Source organism: Parasteatoda tepidariorum, chromosome 6 (genome assembly GCF_043381705.1).
Source record: "Parasteatoda tepidariorum isolate YZ-2023 chromosome 6, CAS_Ptep_4.0, whole genome shotgun sequence".
NCBI lineage: Eukaryota > Metazoa > Arthropoda > Arachnida > Araneae > Theridiidae > Parasteatoda > Parasteatoda tepidariorum.
The window spans coordinates 48,640,549-48,662,097 of NC_092209.1; the positions used below are offsets into that span (position 1 = coordinate 48,640,549).

Consider the following 21,549-nt stretch of genomic DNA (forward strand, 5'->3'; position numbering starts at 1 on the left):
AAAACAATTTGTAATTATATATATATATCAATTACTTGCCAAAGAGGTCATGGAAGTTTAGACTCCATAAATTGGAGACACACTACATCATTGCGCATCGGTCACCTTTAGCTCCCAAAAAGGCTGATAGTACACTACAATTTGAAGCTGGGTAGACTACCATTCAAGCTATCGATGGGGAGAAAAAACTGTACTTCATAACTAGTGACGTGTATGACGACACTTTCTCACTTTCTCGCAATATTAATATTAAATTACACAAGAATCATAAGCGAAGACAGAGTGATCAAAAATTTCAAAATTAAAATGACATCTAAGTCATTTTTGAGCTGAAAGTATGGAGATATATTGAACAAATATGATTTCGTTTTTTAGCAAATAAAGAAACAATTGTAAATTTACAGTAGTGTTTCTCTCAGAAAAAAAATTACAACTCAGCTTTAATAATTATAATTAAATTATGATTTTGTAATTTCTGTGTTGGCCATTTTCTAATAATAAATTTCTTAAATGCACATTTGAATGACTTGAAATACGTTAAGTAATACCGATTGTTTAGCTTTTATTAACTCACCAAATGCATTAGCTTCATTTCAACACCTGCATAATAAAAGCTTTTAAATTTGCACACATTTTGTGCTTGTTATTTATTTAAAACTAATGTATACTTTCCTTCCTATGCAAACTGAAATTTACTTTGAGAACATTATCAGCGTAGATATGATTTTAACAAAAAAAAATTTGTATCAGATTAACAGGTTTTCTTTAAATAAATAACCCGCATTTCCTTTGCCTCAGTGAAAAAAAAAGTATGGTAAAATGGTCAGAATATGGTACAATTTACCACATTTCTGACTCTATGGTAATACAAGAAACTTTGGTAATTTTTATCGTAGCGTTTTAGTTATAACTTTGGTAAAATTAACAATAAAATATGATTTTATAATGTGTGATAAATGTGGTGAAATTTGGTAACTAAGTCATGTTGCCTTAGAGCGGAGCATGAAAACCATTTATTCGATTATATTCACTTATCATATTTGTATTTTTTGCTAAAGCGAGGTAATAAGAAAAGCGATTTTAAAACCCAGAATTTCGATAAACCATTACCATATGAACAAAACATTACGAAATGAATAGCTTAAATACCGTGTATTATGGTATTATTAGAATTATGTTGTTGCTTTTTTTTATCAGAAATGTTACACAGGGGGGTAATACCATACAGGGGGGTAATTGTACCAGAATATTTCCCTGTGTATGACATGAAATTTGAAATATGAAACTTATATAACCAAGAATTAGCAACTTGCGCATATAATTAATTATCAGTCTTAATATTTAGAATAGAAATGTTTTTAGCATATTTCCTGGAATTTTAAGCACTGAATATAATAATAATTTCCTCAAAATATAAAAATCTGAGCATAAGAAATTCTTTTTTTTAAATTAGGAACATTAAATTTCCGGTAATTTTTCAGTTGATTTCCTATGATTGATCCTCAAATGATTTCCTATTATTATTAAATAATAATATAAACAAAACTTCAATGGTACACAATATAGCAATTTATTTAAAAAAATATATGAATTTCGAGATAGTTTCGTAGCAACAATGTAAACAACAGTAAAAAATTCAACGCGTTGCGCAACTATTACGAATAAATAACTACATTAATAAATGCATCTTATTTCCAATTTGTTTTGTGAAATAAATTATTTTTTAAAAAAAAATTTGCTTTGATTCTTTTTTTATACTCCTTTATTTTTATTCATATTTATTCGTTTGAGAATGTCTTGGATGATTCAAGTAAGTTTTTTTTTTAATCCTTTTTAAATTAATTTAAAAAGTTGTTATCATTGAACGCATGATTTGCGATTTGATCCTTAATAAATTATTGTAACGTTTGAGTAAAGATTGAAGCAATTAATTTAAACAGGTATGATTTTATGCATCTTTTAGATATAAGCAGGTATAGATTTTGGTAAAAATAAGGCATACATAAATGTTTACTTGGTGTCAATATTTGTTATTGAAAATTTTCAAGTATCTTTTGTATTTTTTTATGGAATTTTTTAAAAATTATTTTATAGAATTTTTTTTATAATTTTTTTATTTCATGAATTTTTTTATATGTATTTTTTTTTTAGAATTTTTTTGTATAAATTTGCAAGAATTTTATAAAAAGAGTCAGGAATTTAACTGAAAGAGCAAGGAGTAAAAAATTCTTGTTTGGCATAGCGTTTCATTGAAACATAATTATCAAAAGTTTAATACAAACATGCGTTTTTATATTAAAATAAGTGGAGTGGTATAGCAGATTAAAAAAAAGTTTACATTGTGTCAAACGGTTCACAAACCTTGTCGAAATCTACTGCAACCTATTGCTTTAAGAAAAACAGAGCCAATACATTGAAAATAGCAGCTGAGGTGGTATTTTCAAGGTATTGGTTTTTCAACTTCATATCTTCAACTATTGGACGATTCTTTGATGAAGTCTCAAAAATGAATCTTTAAAACAGTTTTACAAATTAAATTTAAAACGATATTCTTCTGGTGTTGATTAGTTAAGATTTTCTTGGTGAAATTAATCACACAGAAAAGCTTTACTTTATATCTAATTATTTTGTAGCATGATAATAAAACTCATTTTGTTGCAAATGCAATCAAAGGGCAACTTTAAAACAAATTTGACGGAGAAAGAAGAATTTTCATTTGGCAAAAAGTTGCGCATTTTTAAAAGTTCGAATCTCTTCGGCAGTTCAATGAGAATCGGCAGAAGAATTCAATCTTTTCGAATACGTAATTAAATCGGGGATACGTATCTAACGCTACCTTTCGAATACGTAACTAACGCTTGGTTCGGTATGTTGTACCAGAAAAATAACTTATGATCAGATACTCAGATTTAGAAGAGCATCATGTGTACTAAGAATCAGCACATAAGAAGCAAATTGGCAGTCAGGATCTATGCCAACTCAGCCAGTTTTCCTACGTCACACGCCATTTTATTCTTTCGTTCTATCTCAAAACGGGCAAGCAGATATAATCAACATGGATAATATGAGTACACGGATAATACATGGATAAAATACGTAGAAATATCTTAGTTAATAGTACATTACTGTTTATAAATAGTGCAAAAATGCAGCAACAGACCAACCATATCTAAAAAGAGAAAACATTCTTTCTCTTCCCCAGCCCTATTAGTGGTTTAGTAGAAATGTGTGTAAGCCCGTTGTAAGAAGAGTCTCTGCTGCAGTGACCCTTAATGTTGCTTTCCTCTTTATACTCAGGTACCTACTAACCATTGGGAGACCGATTTACATTGCATCTATGGCAGCTAGCCTTCCTTCCCTTTGAACATTCCTTGCTAAAGCGGTATTATTCTGGTTTTGACTGTTTGTGGCCATTTTAGCAAAATTAATCTCTCAATAAAACTTTACTTGTACTTTTATGGTATAACCAAAGAAAATACATCTTGTTGTTTATACAATCAATAAAAAACTTTTAAAACAATTTGTAATAACTAATACAGCTAGAAGGAATTGCTTGCTTAAGGTTAAAAATAGCCAAAATATATAACAGCTGAATTTTTTTTCAACGTACTAAGCAAAAAGTCAAAAGGCACTCAAACTGAATTGAGACCTGCCCTTAACAGAACATGACCAGGACCTTAAAAATACCAGTATTGGTGGTATTTTCTATCCACTTCTTCAACTATTGGATGATTCTTTGGCGAAGGTTCAAAGTCAATGAATCTTCAAAACGGTCTTACCAAATAAAGCCAAAGCGGCGCTCTTCCGGATTTGCGTCTATGGGAAAAGAGAAGGCAGGCATTTTCAATTCGTTCAAGCCAAAATTTTATCCCGAGCCTCTGCGGTAGCCATAGCAACCAAGACATCCCTCTTGTGGTCTCCTCGGAGGGTGCTCTTTGCGTTCCCTTTAGATGCGCCGACATCCCCTTGGTTGTAAATTAAACTGAATACAAACGACCTCTTAGAAAAGTATGATACTGCTTTGATCATCAAATAATGAATCCTTCTTAACCGTAACTCTTCCCTCCTACACCTCCTCAGTGGCCTACTAAAGACTGACATTTCTAGATATTTCTAGAACATTTGTTGAAATAATGAAACCAGTTCATGAGAATATTATTAGAATAAAAATGAAAAGGAATGCATGAGAAGCAAATTAGTTGTAGACATCCAAATAAAATGCTGGATAATCCTTAAAAAAAATTATATAGTTTTTTAGCGTTTTTCTCTAATATTATGAAAATACAAATTCTAATGATTCTAAAAAACTGAAATGGTAAGATATTACCTCATTAAAAACTTCATTCGCTTCAAAAATGTACAATTTGAAAACAACACTCGATATGTTTCAAGCTCTCATTCAAAAGACGCCATACGCGAAAGTGATGAAACAAAAATGATTTGAAGCATAAAACGTAAAGTTGCCAACAAAAAAAATAAAAAGAAAGAAGAGAAACAAAATTAGAAAAGCCACAGAAGCTAAGAGAGAAAAGTCGAAAAGCAGAACAAAAAACCCCACAGTGGCCAAGATGGGCAAATCGAGTAAAATACATTTCTACGCGGTGAGGGACTAATGTCATTAACAAAGGTATCGGTATTCATATGAATAAAACAAGAGCTTCCAGGGCATTAAGATGAGCTGGGAGAAATAATTTTGGCATTGAGGAAACTAAATTTATGCCCAAGATTCCAACAACTAGTTTCTTCTCTTTCACATCTAGCAAGTCTTTAAAATTAATGCCTATTTCTGAGCCCTTAAAACAAGTCGACTTTTTATTTCCAATTCGTATATTTTTGAGGCGAATGAAGCTTTTAATCAATTAATACTTTGTACCTATTTAACAGTTAGAAAAAACTTTTTTTTCTTTCTGTTTTGAACTTCAAAATAAATAGAAACAGATGAAATTTCAAGAATGAATGAAAAATCTACTTGAAAACCATAAAAACCATAATATAAGAGCTGATGAAAAAACGCATGATGGAAACAAATACAAAGGCAGTCGCAAGTTATTAAAAATAAAAGAAACAATTAACTTAGCCACTACAAAAAATTTAAAGCATGTATGCATTTAATCTTATTCTTTTAAATGGCAAATAAATTTCAAAACATTTTAATTTATTCAACACTATTTCTAAAACATTTTTTTATCAAATTTTAATAATAATTACTGTAAAACCTTTTTGAACTGAAATTTTTAGTTCTCAAACTTTGTTTTATTATCATTTGAAGGAAAATATTACTTAATTAAAAAAATCTATATTTATAAAGGCAAAAAATTAGCACCAACAGTAGCTAGTAAAGTGACATAAATTATTTGTTTGAATACTTTAATTTAAGACTTAGATCAGAGAAATTTCAATTTCTATGAAATAAAAATTTTTAATAACAAAACCCGCTTGTTTAGGCTTAAAAACTAAGTTAATAAACTAACTAATAAAAGTTGTAGGTGAAAAAATTCCCTTTTAAATAAGATTTAAACGTAAAAGTAAAAATTGGTTTTATAATTTTTTTTAACGAAAATATGAACTTCCTTGATTATTTATTCATTTATTTTGTTTTAAATTGAATAGTTATTGGTATGGACTTTAAAAAATTATAAATGAAAGTTCGTTTTATTTTGATAGAAAAAGAACTCTTAGATATAAAATTCATGGGATTTTGAAACAATGTTTTGCTTACTATCGACACGATATTTAATAATAGCAAATAAGTGCTTGTAATAAAGCAAACAAAGCGAATAAAGCACAAATTAAGGTAAATTACAGAACATACGGTTTTGTTCATTTCTTTTACTTTATTCCTGCTTTATTCACTTTGTTTTACTTTATTCATATGAAGTACGAAGTATAAATTATCCTCTCTTAAATTAGTGCATAGTTTGATTTTCACAAACGTGTTTATTCAAAAGCTTAATTAAGCGAATAATTTTTTTTTGTTAAAATGTTATTTCTAATAAAATAATAAAAAAATTCTTATTAACAAAGAAGTATGAATTATCCTCTTTAAAATTAGTGCATAGTTTGATTTTCACAAACGTGTTAATTCAAAAGCTTAATTAAGCGAATAATTATTTTTTTGTTAAAATGTTATTTCTGATAAAATAATAAAAAAATTCTTTTTAACAAAGAAGTATAAATTATCCTCTTTAAAATTAGTGCATAGTTTGATTTTCACAAACGTGTTTATTCAAAAGCTTAATTAAGTGAATAATTATTTTTTGTTAAAATGTTATTTCTAATAAAATAATTAAAAAATTCTTCTTAACAAAGAAGTATAAATTATCCTCTTTAAAATTAGCGCATAGTTTGATTTTCACAAACGTGTTTATTCAAAAGCTTAATTAAAATAATTAATATTTTTTTATTAAAATTTTAACTTATTTCTAACTAAATAATTGAAAAATTCTTATTATCAAAGAAGGCTTATACTATACAAATAAAAAAACTATTTTGTTTTGCTCATAATAACATAATAATTATACTTTAAGTTAATAAATTTTGAATAATAAGTATTAAATAAACATTGGAAATTTATAATGTTTTAATTTTAAATTAATTAATGTAAATTGTTAAATTGCACTTAATATTTAAACTTTAGTTAGACTATAATTAATATGTTGTTACATAATTAATTAAACTACATAATAATTGTAAGTTAGTAATTGTAGTTAATAATTGTCTTTTTAAGTTACAAGTTGAATGTTCCTAAGACAAGGACAAATATAAAGCTTTTATTATTTTATAAAAAAAAAAAAATTTTTATTTTTTGTTACATTTAAAAGAAAAAAATGTTCTGCGAACCCTACAAAGAAATGAAAAATATGTATAAAGTATTTTATGTTATTCTTTAAGAAGTTCATAATTTTTTTCGAAAATAATCTATTTACAGCATTGATTTATTCAATTTTTAATTACTAATAAGTTAAAGTAATTAAGTCATTACCGTAGGTTTAATTGGTATCAATTTAATTATTATTAAATGTTGAGTTAAAGTAATTACGTTGTTATTTTAGGTTTTATTGCTAATCAACATGATCCATTCAATTGTAAATAAGTAATAAATTAAAGTGGTTACGTTATTACTTTAAGTCTAATTGCTAATTCAAATATTCTTAAATAAGAATTTTAAGTAATTGTTCTTTTACTGTCGCCAGTAATATGCTATTTAGCAATGAGAAAAATTTTATCTATTTATACTAATATCATAAAATTTTTCTTAAAAAAAAGTATTAGCCATTTTAAATTGTCATATAACTTAAAAATGTGGTTTTCAGCCTATTTTGCAGCTATTAGTTTAGTACAACTTTATAAACTTATTTCTTCTTGTTTCAGTTTGTTTCTACTTCCGCTTTTTTTCATAACTGTTTCTAATTATTTCTGCAACTGTTACTATTTATGAACTTTGAGCTATTCAAATATAAAATATTACGCAAGTAAATAACAGGAAAAGGGAATAATTTAATTGCTTATTTTTTCTGACAATGAAGAAATGTGTATGCTTCCGTTATTAAAATTTATTCTGCTCTCCATTTATCGGAAGAAAAAGAACTCTGCTTCAAATGGCAAAAAGAATGAAATTAGGGCAAAACATCTTTTGTGAGAAAAGGTTCGAAATCACAAAAAGAAGAAAGAAGAAAAAAAACATTGTGTGATATTTGAAGGAACTTTTGAACAGTTTGAATAAAAATCCAATTATTTGAGTGGCATCAGATTTGTTAATGTATATGTTATTCATAAGTTTGTAAGAGATAATTAACTTTCTTTATCGTTAATATCTTCCACTATTTGTTGTCAACTTATTTGTATTAGTTTAAAACTATAAGTAAAATCATTAAAAATATTTGAGAAAAAAACTTTAACCCATAATCATATTTTAATTTACATCTGCATTATTATTAAAATGAATGGCAATTTTATTTTCATTTAGATAAAGTATTTTAGTTTGATCTCCAACAACAATTTTTTGTTTGAAGAAATGCTTTAATGTTTTCTATAATGTTTTGCTTTAATGTTTTTTTCCATACTTTATCGTTTAATTCAAATATTTCTTACTTCTTTAAATGTTTTTAATTGTTTTTTTTTATGAATAATAAAATCAATTCTGTGAAAGATATAAGTATATTTATTCCAAAAACTCAATATAAATAACTTTAATGTCGGCAGAAATAATAGAGTTAATTATATTTAAAAGATAAAAAAAGAAACTATTCTTTTTTTTCGTAATTACAATTTACATAACGTACAATAGAAGCTCCTTTCTTACTAAGAAAATTTTCAAAACACGAATTCCAAAACATAAACACTCTCAAAGGAAGTAATTAAACAAAACAGCAATAAAAAAAAAAACCCTCTTCATCCAAAATACCGTCGTTGAAAATAAAGCTAGCTATTTCGAAGTATCTGTTCTAAAACTTTTCCCTCAAAACTTAATTTTAAGGCTTCAGCGATTTCGGGGTCTTCAAAAATCCTCCTTCCCTCTTTCATTACAACCCCAAGATGAAGTCTTCAGTCTACCATCTTGGCTTCTTCAGCACTCTTAATTGATATTGCAAAACGAGGCGCCCTAATCCACGCTAAAGCTCATTAAAGTTTTAATTACCTAACCAGTAGGATTTGGCATAATCTGATAGACGCCGGATTGCTCGAGGGTTTTTTAAAATTTGATTTATTTATTTTTCTCAGTTTCTCTCTGAAGATTATATTTTGAAGTTGTTTGTTAAGCGGCTAAAGAAGGTTAAATAAGACATTTAATTGAATCATTTGCGAGCAATGTTTAATGATACTCTTGTGAGCATTTTAAACAAATGTAGGAATTTTATTGCTTTGGGTCCTTTTGAAAAAAAGTATGCGTGTGATTTAATGCACACGAGTTATCAGAAAGAATTAAACGCCTCTCCCAAATTAATGGAATTACAAAGGTTCCGAATTCTTTCTCAAAAACTAGCGGCAATTATTTATGATGCGATGTTTTAATTTAAAAATGAAATTTATTTTGGTATCTCATAACTAATATGTTGTTTCTTGTAGATTGTATCATACTTTTATATGATTAATATACTAAATTACTTCCACTTTTTAATGATTCTAAATAATAGACTAACAATGCGAGTATGGTTTAGTTATGATCGGTTAAATACCAGCACTTAGAGTTTTGGAAAAATACGAACACGAATATTTTTTTTCCAATGCTTACACTAGGGAATGGCATTTCGTCAATACAGACAGCTGAAGGGCCAGTCTTTCAGGGGCACCATATTAGTTGGGCCAACGTTGCTCCCACAGTAAAGACAGATAGTACAGAATTTGAAAGAACATGCATGCATTGTCTGGAATTCGAATCCAGAATCTTTCTGATGCGAGGCCAGTTCCCTAACCCTGACACAGATCGGTGAATCAACACGAATATTGAATATGTTCGTTAGATTACCACATTTTTTTTTAAAAATATAAATGTTTCATGAGATTTCAGTGTTCTTAAATGTGAAAGTAAAGAAAGTTCTTACATGTAGAAGTTTGATTAAGAGGAAAAACTGCTTTCTTCTTATCACGATATCAAAATTTTAAAAAAAGTGTTTATGCAACGATCAAAATAGCACTATTATAAATTTTTAAGAACACAAAAACTTCAACATATAATGTTCTAAAATTAACCAGTTTTTTTTCTTTAAAATAATTTTTTATTGATTATTCTAAAATTTTTACATAGATTGCAAGCTAATGTATATGAAAGATAAAAATTGCTTACAACCTTTAATTTACTTGATGTTATTTAATTTATTAAAAGTAAGCATTAAAAAATTCAGAAAATATAACACTCTGCTTTTGGAAGTTTTTTTGATAAAGCACGTTTCTTGCTATCAATTTTGATACTACGCGATTTAATCGAATAAGCACTCATAAAAATCCATTTTAAAGTTTCAGAGTTCATTCCCATACAGTTCATTAGAATTAGTTTAATTTTATAAATTATTTTACCATACTTTAAAGGAAATTATTAATCTAAATTTTCCTTTATTTGAGTAAAATATATTTAAAACAAACATTAAAAAATGAAAATATATGTTATTATTTTTAAAATTATTTCTACAAAGTAAATACTACAACTGAAACTAAAATTATGTTTCAATGGCTATAGAACAAATAATTCCAATACGTAATTATAACTAAAAATGCTAAAAATATCAATAATTAATATTTATAATACTAAATAACAATAAATAATTATAGGGATTATTTTAGAGATTTATTTGAATATAATGTTGTTTACAAATGACTGCATAATTATAATATTGTTTCTAGATTTCATTTTTGTCTAACGTTACAAGAGCATTACAGTTTTATAAAAGCATTGCAACATAATACAACAGATCTCAGCTAATAATACATACTGGGAAATATAATATGGATATAATAAAAATATGGATTTCAAGCTCTAATAAAACAATATAAACAATAACAATTATATGAGATTTCAGATCTCTTACAAATAAACCAAATAACTTTAAAAAAAGAGAGAGAAAAAACAGTTTTAACGTATTTCTAGTTGTAAATCCAATGATTACGATGATTAAAATTTAACATGATCTAACATGCCTTTAATACAAAATTCAGTGATGATTTTGATATTCAAAATACCTCAACAGTTCTATGAACAAAACAAAAAATATTGTAATAAAAACTAGATTCACTTATTAATTTAAAAGCCTAACTTCCTTTTTGACATTTGACTCAATATTTATTATATTTTAAGTTAAATGTTACTAATTAAAATGCTTATCATTTAAACATGCTAAATATTAATTTGACATGCATTGAACCAAATATGGTATTTTTCTATTAAAGCCCTTCCAATAAATCTTTTAATCTTAATTAATGCTTGATTCCAAAAAACTTATTAACAAATTATTTTTTCTACAAAAAGGAACGGGAAAAAAATGCTACATCGGTATAAACGTCGCTTATTTTTTGCATACTACCTAAAATTCAATTTTTTCATTATAGATAAGAATCTACGAATTTAATGTCGTAAGAAATATAATTAAAAAGAATCAATTACCATCGTCAAAGAAGTATTATATCCAAATTTTGAGGGGCGGGAAGTTAGTTTTTTGCCTTTTTTTTCCCCATTCTAAGAACTCATACAGAAAATTCTTTTCAATCTTTAAAACAATGAAGTGTTAATCTTTTTTATTAATCGTCTGCTTTTACGGAGAAAAAAAAGTTGTTGAAAACTCATTAAGAATCTTAAAAAAAAGCATTTAAAAAGAAGTGAAGTAAGACTCGGGATAGAAAATATGCTTTAATATGCTTTTTTTTCTAATCAAATATAATCTTATTTCATTGTTTCAAGCATGGTTGAGATTTACTTAATCTTTTGATTTCTTACATTTTTATTTTGAGAGAATGGATTAAATGTAAGATTCTTTCTTTAATCAATGTTTTATTGATAAACACATTTGAATAAGTAAAAAAAAAAAGTTTATAATTCTTTAACTTTTAAAAATACTAGCAATTAATTTAGCTATCTTTTTCTTTTAATTTGTAATTGGAATAATAATTAAATGTAGAAATTCTTTTAAAATTCTAAAAATATTTTTATTTATCAAAGTGTTAAAGTACCAAAAAAAATAATGATAATTTTAAATTAAAAATCATAAGCGACTGACCGCTTGTAAAAATCGACGGACGAAAGTTTAAAATTTGAATAAAATAGGTGCTTCAGAATTATACTTTACGATGCTTAAAATGTATAATTACTAACACGGTGTTATAATGAAGCAGAAAATGTAAAAACCGTCCGCAGAATTTCATAAATGATTAAACTTAAAAAAAACATATTTCGATAAAATCGCGCTTTTCAATTTGAAAAACATCTCAAAAATTCATATTTTGCATAATTGTAAAACTTAGTTGTAACAACAATTTATAATCTAAGACAAACGCTGGTATATAGTACACCTTGTTCAACAGCAAAAATTGAGAATTGTAAATAAAATTTTACTGAATCATTTGCTGGAGAAAAAAAACTGTTATCTCTTGTTTTTAACAAAGCTATTTTTTTCCTATTTAAATAAAGTACGAGACATCAAGATAGTAACTTACATTACAACAACCAAGTCTTAAATTGAAGGAGATTAAGCAACTAATATTAATGTTTAATGCTGTTTTAATAGTGATGTTAATTTTGATATTTAGACTAAACTATTCCTAAAAAGTAAACATTAGTGAAAAATAACTTTGAAATATCAAGAAAGATAATAAAATTATAAGGTAAGTTTTTGGTAATTAAATAAATTCTTCATGCTTATTGCTTTAATTTCTACAAATCCCCCATTAAAAATGCGTTTCTGTTTCTGATCAAAACTTCATTAATTATTGAAAACGTGTATAAACAAAACCTTTGATAGACGCTAAAATTATTTCAATATGTAATAGAAGATAAATAATATAAGTTATCAAATAAAAGTTTTACCATTAGATGCTGAAATTTATTTATTAGTATTCTAAATGGTGCGCAATTTGAAATTCTAAATTATTTCAGTAAAAGATAAATTCTTTATAACAACGTAACCTGTAAAATTAAATTATTAATTGTCACAGATAATTTTTAAATTTACTCTTAAATATCTTTTATGTCTGAAGAAAGAGTCTAAAAAGAAATCTGGTTTAAATACTGATTTTCAAAATAATGTATTTGATTTTGGTTTTACTGCTACTGTAAATAAAAAAAAAAAATAGTTCTTATCTAAGTCTATAATAATTGCGTAATTATAGAATTATGCAATTATTACGCAATTCTTTGAGCTTAATTGTACTGGTAACTTTATATTCTACTGGTCGTAGTTATTAATACGCTTGATCAGTAATATATTTTTGCATTTAAGTAGTAATTCCTACATTTATTAAATCTCGACATTATCATTAACGCTTACATTTCATAAAAACATGCTCTGGCATTTATCAAAAATTCTCGCATTTAACTGTTTTGAATCTAATATTTAAAAAGCAATTATTATATTTAATCGCATTTGGATTTTCAACTTTAAATATTAAATTTTAAAATGATATCATGTCTGAGCATTTTAAGGAGCTTTTCTTGCTTTTGATTTTAATGAGGTTGAATATTTTAAAAGTGTCTACATTGATTGAATAAGTTTGAAGATTTTAAGGACATTTAATTCACATTTCTTAACTATTTATAATAACTCCTATGCATATGAACATTTTAATTGTAATTAGAAACATTCAATTTTAATATATTTTGACATCTTATTAGCAATTACTACGGTTGGCTATTAAAAAAAGGATATTTGAATATTTTATAGTATAGTAGATATTTTATAGTAGTATAGAAGATATAGTAATTTCTCCATTTGATAATTAATAATTTTGGACACTATTATTACATTTAACTAGTAATATATTTGGACACTATATAGCAGAGAAGGCGAACCAATGGCACGCGTGCCACTTATGGCACGCGACACAATATTTTGGGCACGCCACCGATCACAAAGTTCACTATGAAGCATATTAACAATTCAATTAAAATTCACAAAAAAAAGAACAATTAATGCGAAAAAAGCAATAAATAACCATAAATTACAAGCGAACAATAAATAACTAGCATAAAAAATTAACAGTTCTGCTTAAACTAACATCTTATAACCCTAATATAAGTTATTTGTTATCTATTCTGCAACAACAGAAGTCACACTGATGTTACTTTAAGTCGAATTACGCGTATAACTGAGACATTGCAAAAGTTGAGAATCGCATTTTTTTGTAGTAAATAAAGAATTTTGAGTTGATAGTATTTAGTATTATTATTTACCCAATAATCACGAAGTCAAAACTATTTGTCGGTACGTCTATGACCTCATTAAAATATATTTTTAAAAAAATGGCACATTGGTGCATGAAGGTTCGCCACCCCTGCTATATAGTAAATACTATGTCTGATTATTAATACTAGTTACTGGAATGACGTTTAAAAAGTGAACGTAACTACTTTCACTAAAAAGGATAAGACCAACAAGTTTTAGAGCGAAAATGTCAATCGAGTGAGGGTTGGAAAATTTTTCGTTGGACCGCACCCCATAAATCTTTTTCTTTCAGTCAAGGCAGTGACAGTTTTGGAGATGCCGGCTTCGACCTTCTTGTAACCCCTTCCGAAAGCACGTGTTAGTTGACCTTTGCGGGGGAGTAGACTGCTAACTAGCCGGTGAATGAAAAGGAGGTTCGAGACCATTTCATTCAGCAGCTGCAGGTTCCGGTTGACTCTCGCGGAATTGGAAGTGGTTTAGGGGACAATTGTAAACATTTAAGAGTTCAAAGTAGAGCTTAGTCAGGCTTGAAAAAAATATCTATCCTGAAATGCGATGCTTGGATATTTAGGGAGGAAGAAATAAAGGAAATTCTACTCTATTTAGATTCAATTCATTGTAAACACTTTAATTTTGTATTAAAATACTATGGAAATATATAATATATTAAACTGTGAACTGCAATTTATATATAAGACCCAAATACCTTTTTATTCTTATAATAAAAATTAAATAATGGTTTAAAATTAACCATACTTTAGAGATCAAACATTGTTTTAAATTGTAATATATATGAAGTAAAAATGTAATACATCATAAAAAATAATTAAAATACTGAACGCTACTAGAAAAATAGTGTCAACGTTGAAACGTAATACGGTGCAAACTCGATGGTATCTCCAATTAGGGATTTGTTGAAATTGAACCATAACATAGAATAATTAATTTAATTTGTACACGCAGATCATACTGTAAGAAAATGACAATTCTACTAAAAGTAAAATTCATAATTCTTTTTATTAAAATCAAAATATACGGTGGTTAAAGCATTCATTTGGTAATTTTTTCGTTCATAAGATAACGGTTTACCGGAAATTCTGGTTTTTAAAGTTATAATTCTTATTACCACACATTTAGTAAAATATACAAAATTGGAAAGTGAATGTACCCAAATAAATAGTTCCTGTGTCATGGTAAAAGTTATCGTTATAAAATTAGAAAATTTTATCACATTTATCAAATTTAATCGTATAGCTACTATGAAACCATATTTTTTTATTATTTTTAACAAAATCATTACCAAAGTGCTTCGGTAAAAATTTCCATGAAATTTTGATGTTCACATACAGACAGAAACACGGTAAATTTTACCATATTCTAGTATTTTTTAACATATACTTTTCTCAGTGTATAATGATAAGCTTCGACTCAGCACCATATAAAGAATTCGAAATCGCAATTCGCAAATTCGAAAGATATTGTAAGTCAACAGACTTAAAAAGTTTTACCACTCTAAATATATGAAGAAATTTATACTAGACCGAGATGTATGTATGAACAATAAAATCTTTGCTCTTTACAAAAAGGAATTAATGAAATATGTTCGTAATTTACGCATAAAACATTGAATTAAAAAAAACTTGCAATTAAAGAGTTTTTTTTAAAATCAACTTTTTAAAAAAATTAACTGTTCATTTAGAATAGTGGGAAGAAAAGCACCGGAAAAACCTCCACAAAAAAAAGCAATGAAAAATTAAAGCTCCAGAAAAAAGCACCTCCTTAAAAATTTAATAAATTTAACGTCTGATTCGATTCGGCCGTTGAACACAAATTTAATATTTCGTAACGTAATTAGAGCAATTCTTATTGGTTTACAAAGAATTACGTCGGAAACGATGTGCAAAGGAAAACAAAATTAGATTTTTTTTTTTTTTTTTTTTTAAATTTTCATACCATGTTCAATTTGAAGTTGACTGAAAGAAACTTTTAATAATTTACATAAATAATTTAATTTTTACAAACGATGTATCAATTAACAGTAATCTCTCAAGCACTAATTTTTTAATAAGTATGTTTGTAATATTGGTGAAATGTATGTTTGATTATCGTTCAAAAATGATAAAAAATTTCAATTTAATACATTTTTTTAAAGAAATATCTAGCTGAAAAAATATTTTCTGTACATCATTATATCACAATACTATAAGGGTAATTATTAAAATTTAGAAAAATCTTAGAACTATTTAATTCTTATACATGAAATAACTTATGAAAAATAATCTAATTTTATCCGTATAAATATAATTTACCGTCCAAATTGAATCAGTTGTTAAATTCATTTAATTACTAACAAGGTTTTTTCCCGAGCTTTTATTCCCGTTTTATTCTCAAGCGCGTTTTTTGGTGCTTTTTCCGGATTTCTTTATCGTTTTTTTACTCTTCCGGTTTTCTCTTATGGAACAAAAATACCAAGATCTATTTAAAAAAAAAAAATGGTAAATCCCCTAGGTGAAGCTAATCTAACGAACAACTAATCAACTGATAGATGAAATAAATATGAAGTTGATAATAAGATCCTGAAAAATAAATTATATTTTAACACAATACAATCTAATAAAAAAAATTAGTTTTTCACAACTGAAATATTAAACATAGCGTAAAATATCAAGTCTTATTTTAGGTAATTCATAGATTAAATCCATAACCCCTAGGTTCTCATATTACGATATCAGCTTTCAACACATTTAATAACTAAAAAGCAATATTTCTTATACGTTTCGTTAAACATTCTTCGAATACAGGAGCATCAACGAAACAATTATATCATATTATAAACTTTAGATATAAATTATTTTTAATTCTTTCAAATAAAAATCGTATCACCAATTAAACAACTAAAATATTAAAAACCGTAATTCAAATATTTTCTTGTTTGAGATTATAAGATATTTAATTCCATGACCTTGATTTTTAAATGAGGTATTTGCAACAAAATGCGTGAAGTCAAAGAGGAAAATATACAAATTAGATCAGAAGTTATTTTTTCACAAAATATTTTTCAAGAGTGCTGTAGTTTAAAATTACGGGAAAGCAAATTCATTTTTCTTAAAAGATATGATAGTTGTCATCTGTAGTACCATTTTTAAACAAAACTACTGTGTACTATTTTCAAATAAAATTGTTCAAATTAAGTTTACTCTAAAATTGTAAGAATTTATACACATATATAGGTCCAAAATTATTGAAACTTAAAATCTGAAATCTTACACGAAATATAATTTAACAGGAATCAAAACATTCCTCACAAAGTAGAGTGGTTTTCTTTTTATAGCTCTTAATTATAACGTCGTTTATTTATTTCTTAAATCATCAACAAAATTTTTTTTATCACTTCTATTTATTTTCTATTTAGCTAGTCAACGTAACTGCGATATAGTATAGTCAATATAATATAATATATATCTATATATGCAATATTTTCATAGCAGCATGTCGAAATTGACTTGGATAAGGTTTAAGATTAGAACAAGCATAATAAATAAATCACTCCTATCAAAAAGTATTTATTTAATTACAATCACAAAGAGAAAGCGTAGTTGAGAGTTCTTTGCCAGAACAAAATGTATAAGAAAAAGTTGTGGTACATAAAGTAAATACAAAAACGTAATAGAATCGCATGTTAAGTAAATCCTCGCCACTTTTGTTTGATAAACTACGAAATTTGAAAAGAAGAAACTAACGGTTCGTTATCAAAAATTAATTTAAACTTCCTTGTTATTTAAGAGAAAGAGGTTTTGATTTAAAAATATTATCGAACCTATTGAATTTAAAATAGACTCGAACTTTTACTTTATTTATTTAGTTTTTATTATTAATTTACTTCTTGGGAACTGCACTGTAAAAAAGAAATTCTCAAAATTGAGCAAAAATGTGCAAAAATAGCTCCGAAACAAATGATAGTCGAATTTGAAAACCCTGTGTATTCAAAATTGAAACCGCATATACTTATTTTTTAAAAAAATACATAATCTCGAAAGTGATGTGGAGGGAGAAATGTGCGAGAGAGGGTTCGAACCCAGGACCTCCAGATTCGTAGTAGGATGCTTTAAATATTGCATTCACTTAAAAATATTTAAGATGTAGTGAAATAAGCAAAAAGTGAAATTAAAATCATCAATTTTCTGACTAAGCAATTGGGACCGTATTTTCCATTTTGCAACAAATTGTACCATTGAAATTGGAAATTAGCATGTCATGATGTGCCGAATCCCGCCGGCTGCTAACGAATCTTTTCTCTCAGACATTTCTACATCCCCATCACTTTTGAGACAATGCATTTTGCTCAAATGAATATACGCGGTTTCAATTTTGAATACATGGGGTTTTGAATTCCGACTATTATTTGTTCAGAAGCTATTTTGAAACATTTTTGCTAAATTTTCCTTCCTCAGTTAGGTTTTTGCATAAAAGTAACAGACAAGAAAATTTTTCAAATTTTCCATTCTTGCACTTTATTGGCCATCTTTACTTTTAATTTATTTTATAATGCAGTGTCGTTTGTGTGTTTTAAGAACTCATATTATTGGTAAACTTAACTTGTTTTGCAACCATTTTTTTCGTAACTTGTTATCTAATTGGTAAAATTAACCTCACATATTCCTTAAAGCATGCTTCAAAATATATTTAAATAATTAATTTCGAAGTATATTAGATATACCTAATAATACCAAATTTTTAATTAATTTTTCTTACCTCATACCCAAATTTTATTGACAAATGTTAAAGCATGAATAGAAAGCATTTGTGCTAAATTCATAATTTAATTTTTGGATAAAACATTTCATATTTAAATTTCTAATTAAAAGAACCAAAGATGCAGAGGAGTTATCGGCGCAAATAACTGAACTTTCGCCACATATTTTTCTTTACTAATAGGTATTACTACAAATTTTACTTATTTTATAAATTATATTATGCAAACTCCCCATTGAAAAATGAAATATTAAAATTAAATAAAGGTATTTCAAACTAACAAAAATATTAAAGACGAAGCCTGACTGTGCTTTATATGTCTAGCAGCTTTATGTTTCGTCTTAGCTTGAAACATCAACTTAACTATTTCGTTTTATTTATTGATTATTTTGAAATGTATCCCTTAATTCGTTCTATAATATCAAATGAACCCTCCTCTAAATTTTTTCATTGAAATTTTCCTTCAGTTAATAGTATTACAGAAATCTAATTTCCCAAATTCAGTTAATTTTTAAAATAAAAAAGCTGAAAAATAAATTGGTAAAAAATACGGGATGAAATTGCAATCTGCAACTGTAACAAATCAAGCTGAACAAAGCAGTGCAACAATTCCAAAATTAGTATTTGGTAATTTAATGTTCATAACTGTTACTTAAAATATAGATAATAGTATATTTTATGAATTCGATAAAAACTAATTTCAAGTAAAATTCAGTTCAACGTTGACTCATAAAATTGCTAAATTGATTATAATGTGGTGCCCCTGCCACCCCAGTATAGGACCAAGGTGGTGCCTATTTGCTTCAACTTTAACACGTTTTAATTCAAGATATCATGTAAACAAGTTTAAGAAGTACCTTAATATGGTTCAGCTTAGAGACATAAAACAATTGCAGCAAATATGGATGATATTTTGGCGCAATATGATACAAAATTTTTATAAGTGTAATAAAAAAAATTAATAAATGAATATTTGATGGTATAAAATAGGATATTCAATCGAAATACTTTATGGCATTGGTGGAGTAATGAGGTGAAATTAAAAACCTGTGTGATATTTAAGGATTTTAGCAAAAAAACTGTTAAGAAACTTAATAAAACTTCTGCATCATGAATATTTTATGATAATTAATTACTTCTTACTTTGAAATTACTTTTAAAATTTTTAGATTAATCTATTTCCAATGGAATTAAAGAAGCTATGTAAACATTGTCGTCAATATTTTGTCGATTTTCTTAATGGCGCTGAATTGTAAGTTAGCAAGTTCCTCCTCACCAATATTGGAGTCTTTATTTGTACCATTAATCGCTTTGGTGATTTTCGTTCAATTAAATTGTTCAACTCTATTTCTAAATTAGATTTTGTAGCAAAAATTATATCTCAAATATGAACTGTTACGATTCTCGTTTTATTTTCACATCAGTATTTAATTGGTACATTTTTTTTATCTTTAAAATATCCTTTAAATCATTAATTAAGTACATACTAGCAGTTTTTTTCACCAATAAAAAAATACTAGTACCACAAGAGAAGTTAGATATCTTTCCAATATCGATAGAAAAAAAGAAACCACAGAGAAAAAAAAAACTCTTACCTCTTTTTTTCTTATCAGATGCTGAGTCAGGCAAGTGTGGTGCTGAAGAGCATGTCACCACTGCCCCATGGTCAGTGGTCATTCCCGCCCTTTGGGTCAAGGGCGACTGATGGTGGTGGTGGTGATGATGGTGATGGCCTAAGCTGACCATGTGGCCTAAGGGACCCATGGGCCCCCCAAGTGTTGTGGGGTCCGGGGAGCCTACGAAGTCCTGCAGGCAGAGCGATTCGTTCAAACTGTCCATCTATCAATTAAGAAAGCCGCAGATAGAAAAGGAGGGTGGCCGGGGGATTACAAGCTTGTATTTAGGCGGGGCATACTCTTTCCCAAAACCCCCAAATCTTTATAAGCCTTTCCTTTTCGCCCGGATCAAGCCGGATTTGGGACGGACGCTCGGATGGGGGATCTAGCCGGATATATAGAGAGCGCTTTCGTACAGTCGTTTTCACGCGAAATACTACCCTTGAAGCAATCGCTTGCAAAGGCAGCTGCTATACGAGTGAATCGGCCGATCACGCGGCGCGGTAAATCCTGGCCCACTCCACGACCCCATTCGTCCAGATTTCGTTTAATACCCCGCCTACTTAAGGCACGCCTTTATTCTTACGTCACCAGCCTGAGTGACGCAATGAGTAGCCCAGAGATGAGCTGGAGTGTTGAAAGTGGGCATGTCTTACGGGAGGCGGCTTTCAAAGAAAAGGGGCTGGCTAACGTTTTGTGTTTTTGCCGCGTTGCATCACGTGTGATGCAAACCACCTATCCTTTGGAGATTTCTCAGGTAGGACTGTATTTCATTTTTCATTCAACAATAAATGACTTCTTAGATTTGTTTTGATGCTCTTCAACCACGTGGTGGCAGCTCTTCTTTTTTACTGATTTTTGTTGTTGTCGCTATCTATTTTTATGTTTATTAATAGCCAAATGTGACCTAAAATATTCAGGTCACACTGAATGTATATATACCATTTAACATTACCATATTTCATTACCATTTACCATTACCTTATTTTCCTAACCTTTGTCTAGAGAAATAGAGTGAATTATGCAGTGAATTGTGAAATGACTGATGGTAGTACGAAGAATTAAATCTGATTTATAAAGTAATGGTCATTATAAATTAAAAACTCATCTGCTGTATAAATTGTGGGAAATATTCTGCTTCAAAGGCGGAAAAGGGACGAGAATTGTCAAGAGAACAATAAACTTTTTAATAAACAAAAATTTGTTTATTTTTCAATTGGCAACACAAAAAATATTATATTTTTAGCTCATGCATCTTTTATATGGAAATTAAATAAGATTTCCTAACTGCAGCAAGGTTAGCAATAGGCCAAAAA

At 27.5% G+C, this 21,549-nt stretch overlaps 1 protein-coding gene across 1 annotated transcript in view; it reads right to left on the reverse strand.

Moving 5' to 3' along the window:
* Positions 1-20,715, reverse strand: part of LOC107439506 (pituitary homeobox x) — a 69,610-nt gene extending 48,895 nt beyond the window's left edge. The window contains exon 1 of the mRNA XM_016052135.3: positions 20,213-20,715. Within this exon, the coding sequence (XP_015907621.1) occupies positions 20,213-20,456 (244 nt within the window). The 5' untranslated portion in view covers positions 20,457-20,715. The remainder of the gene's footprint in view (positions 1-20,212) is intronic.
* Positions 20,716-21,549: the final 834 nt, after the last annotated feature.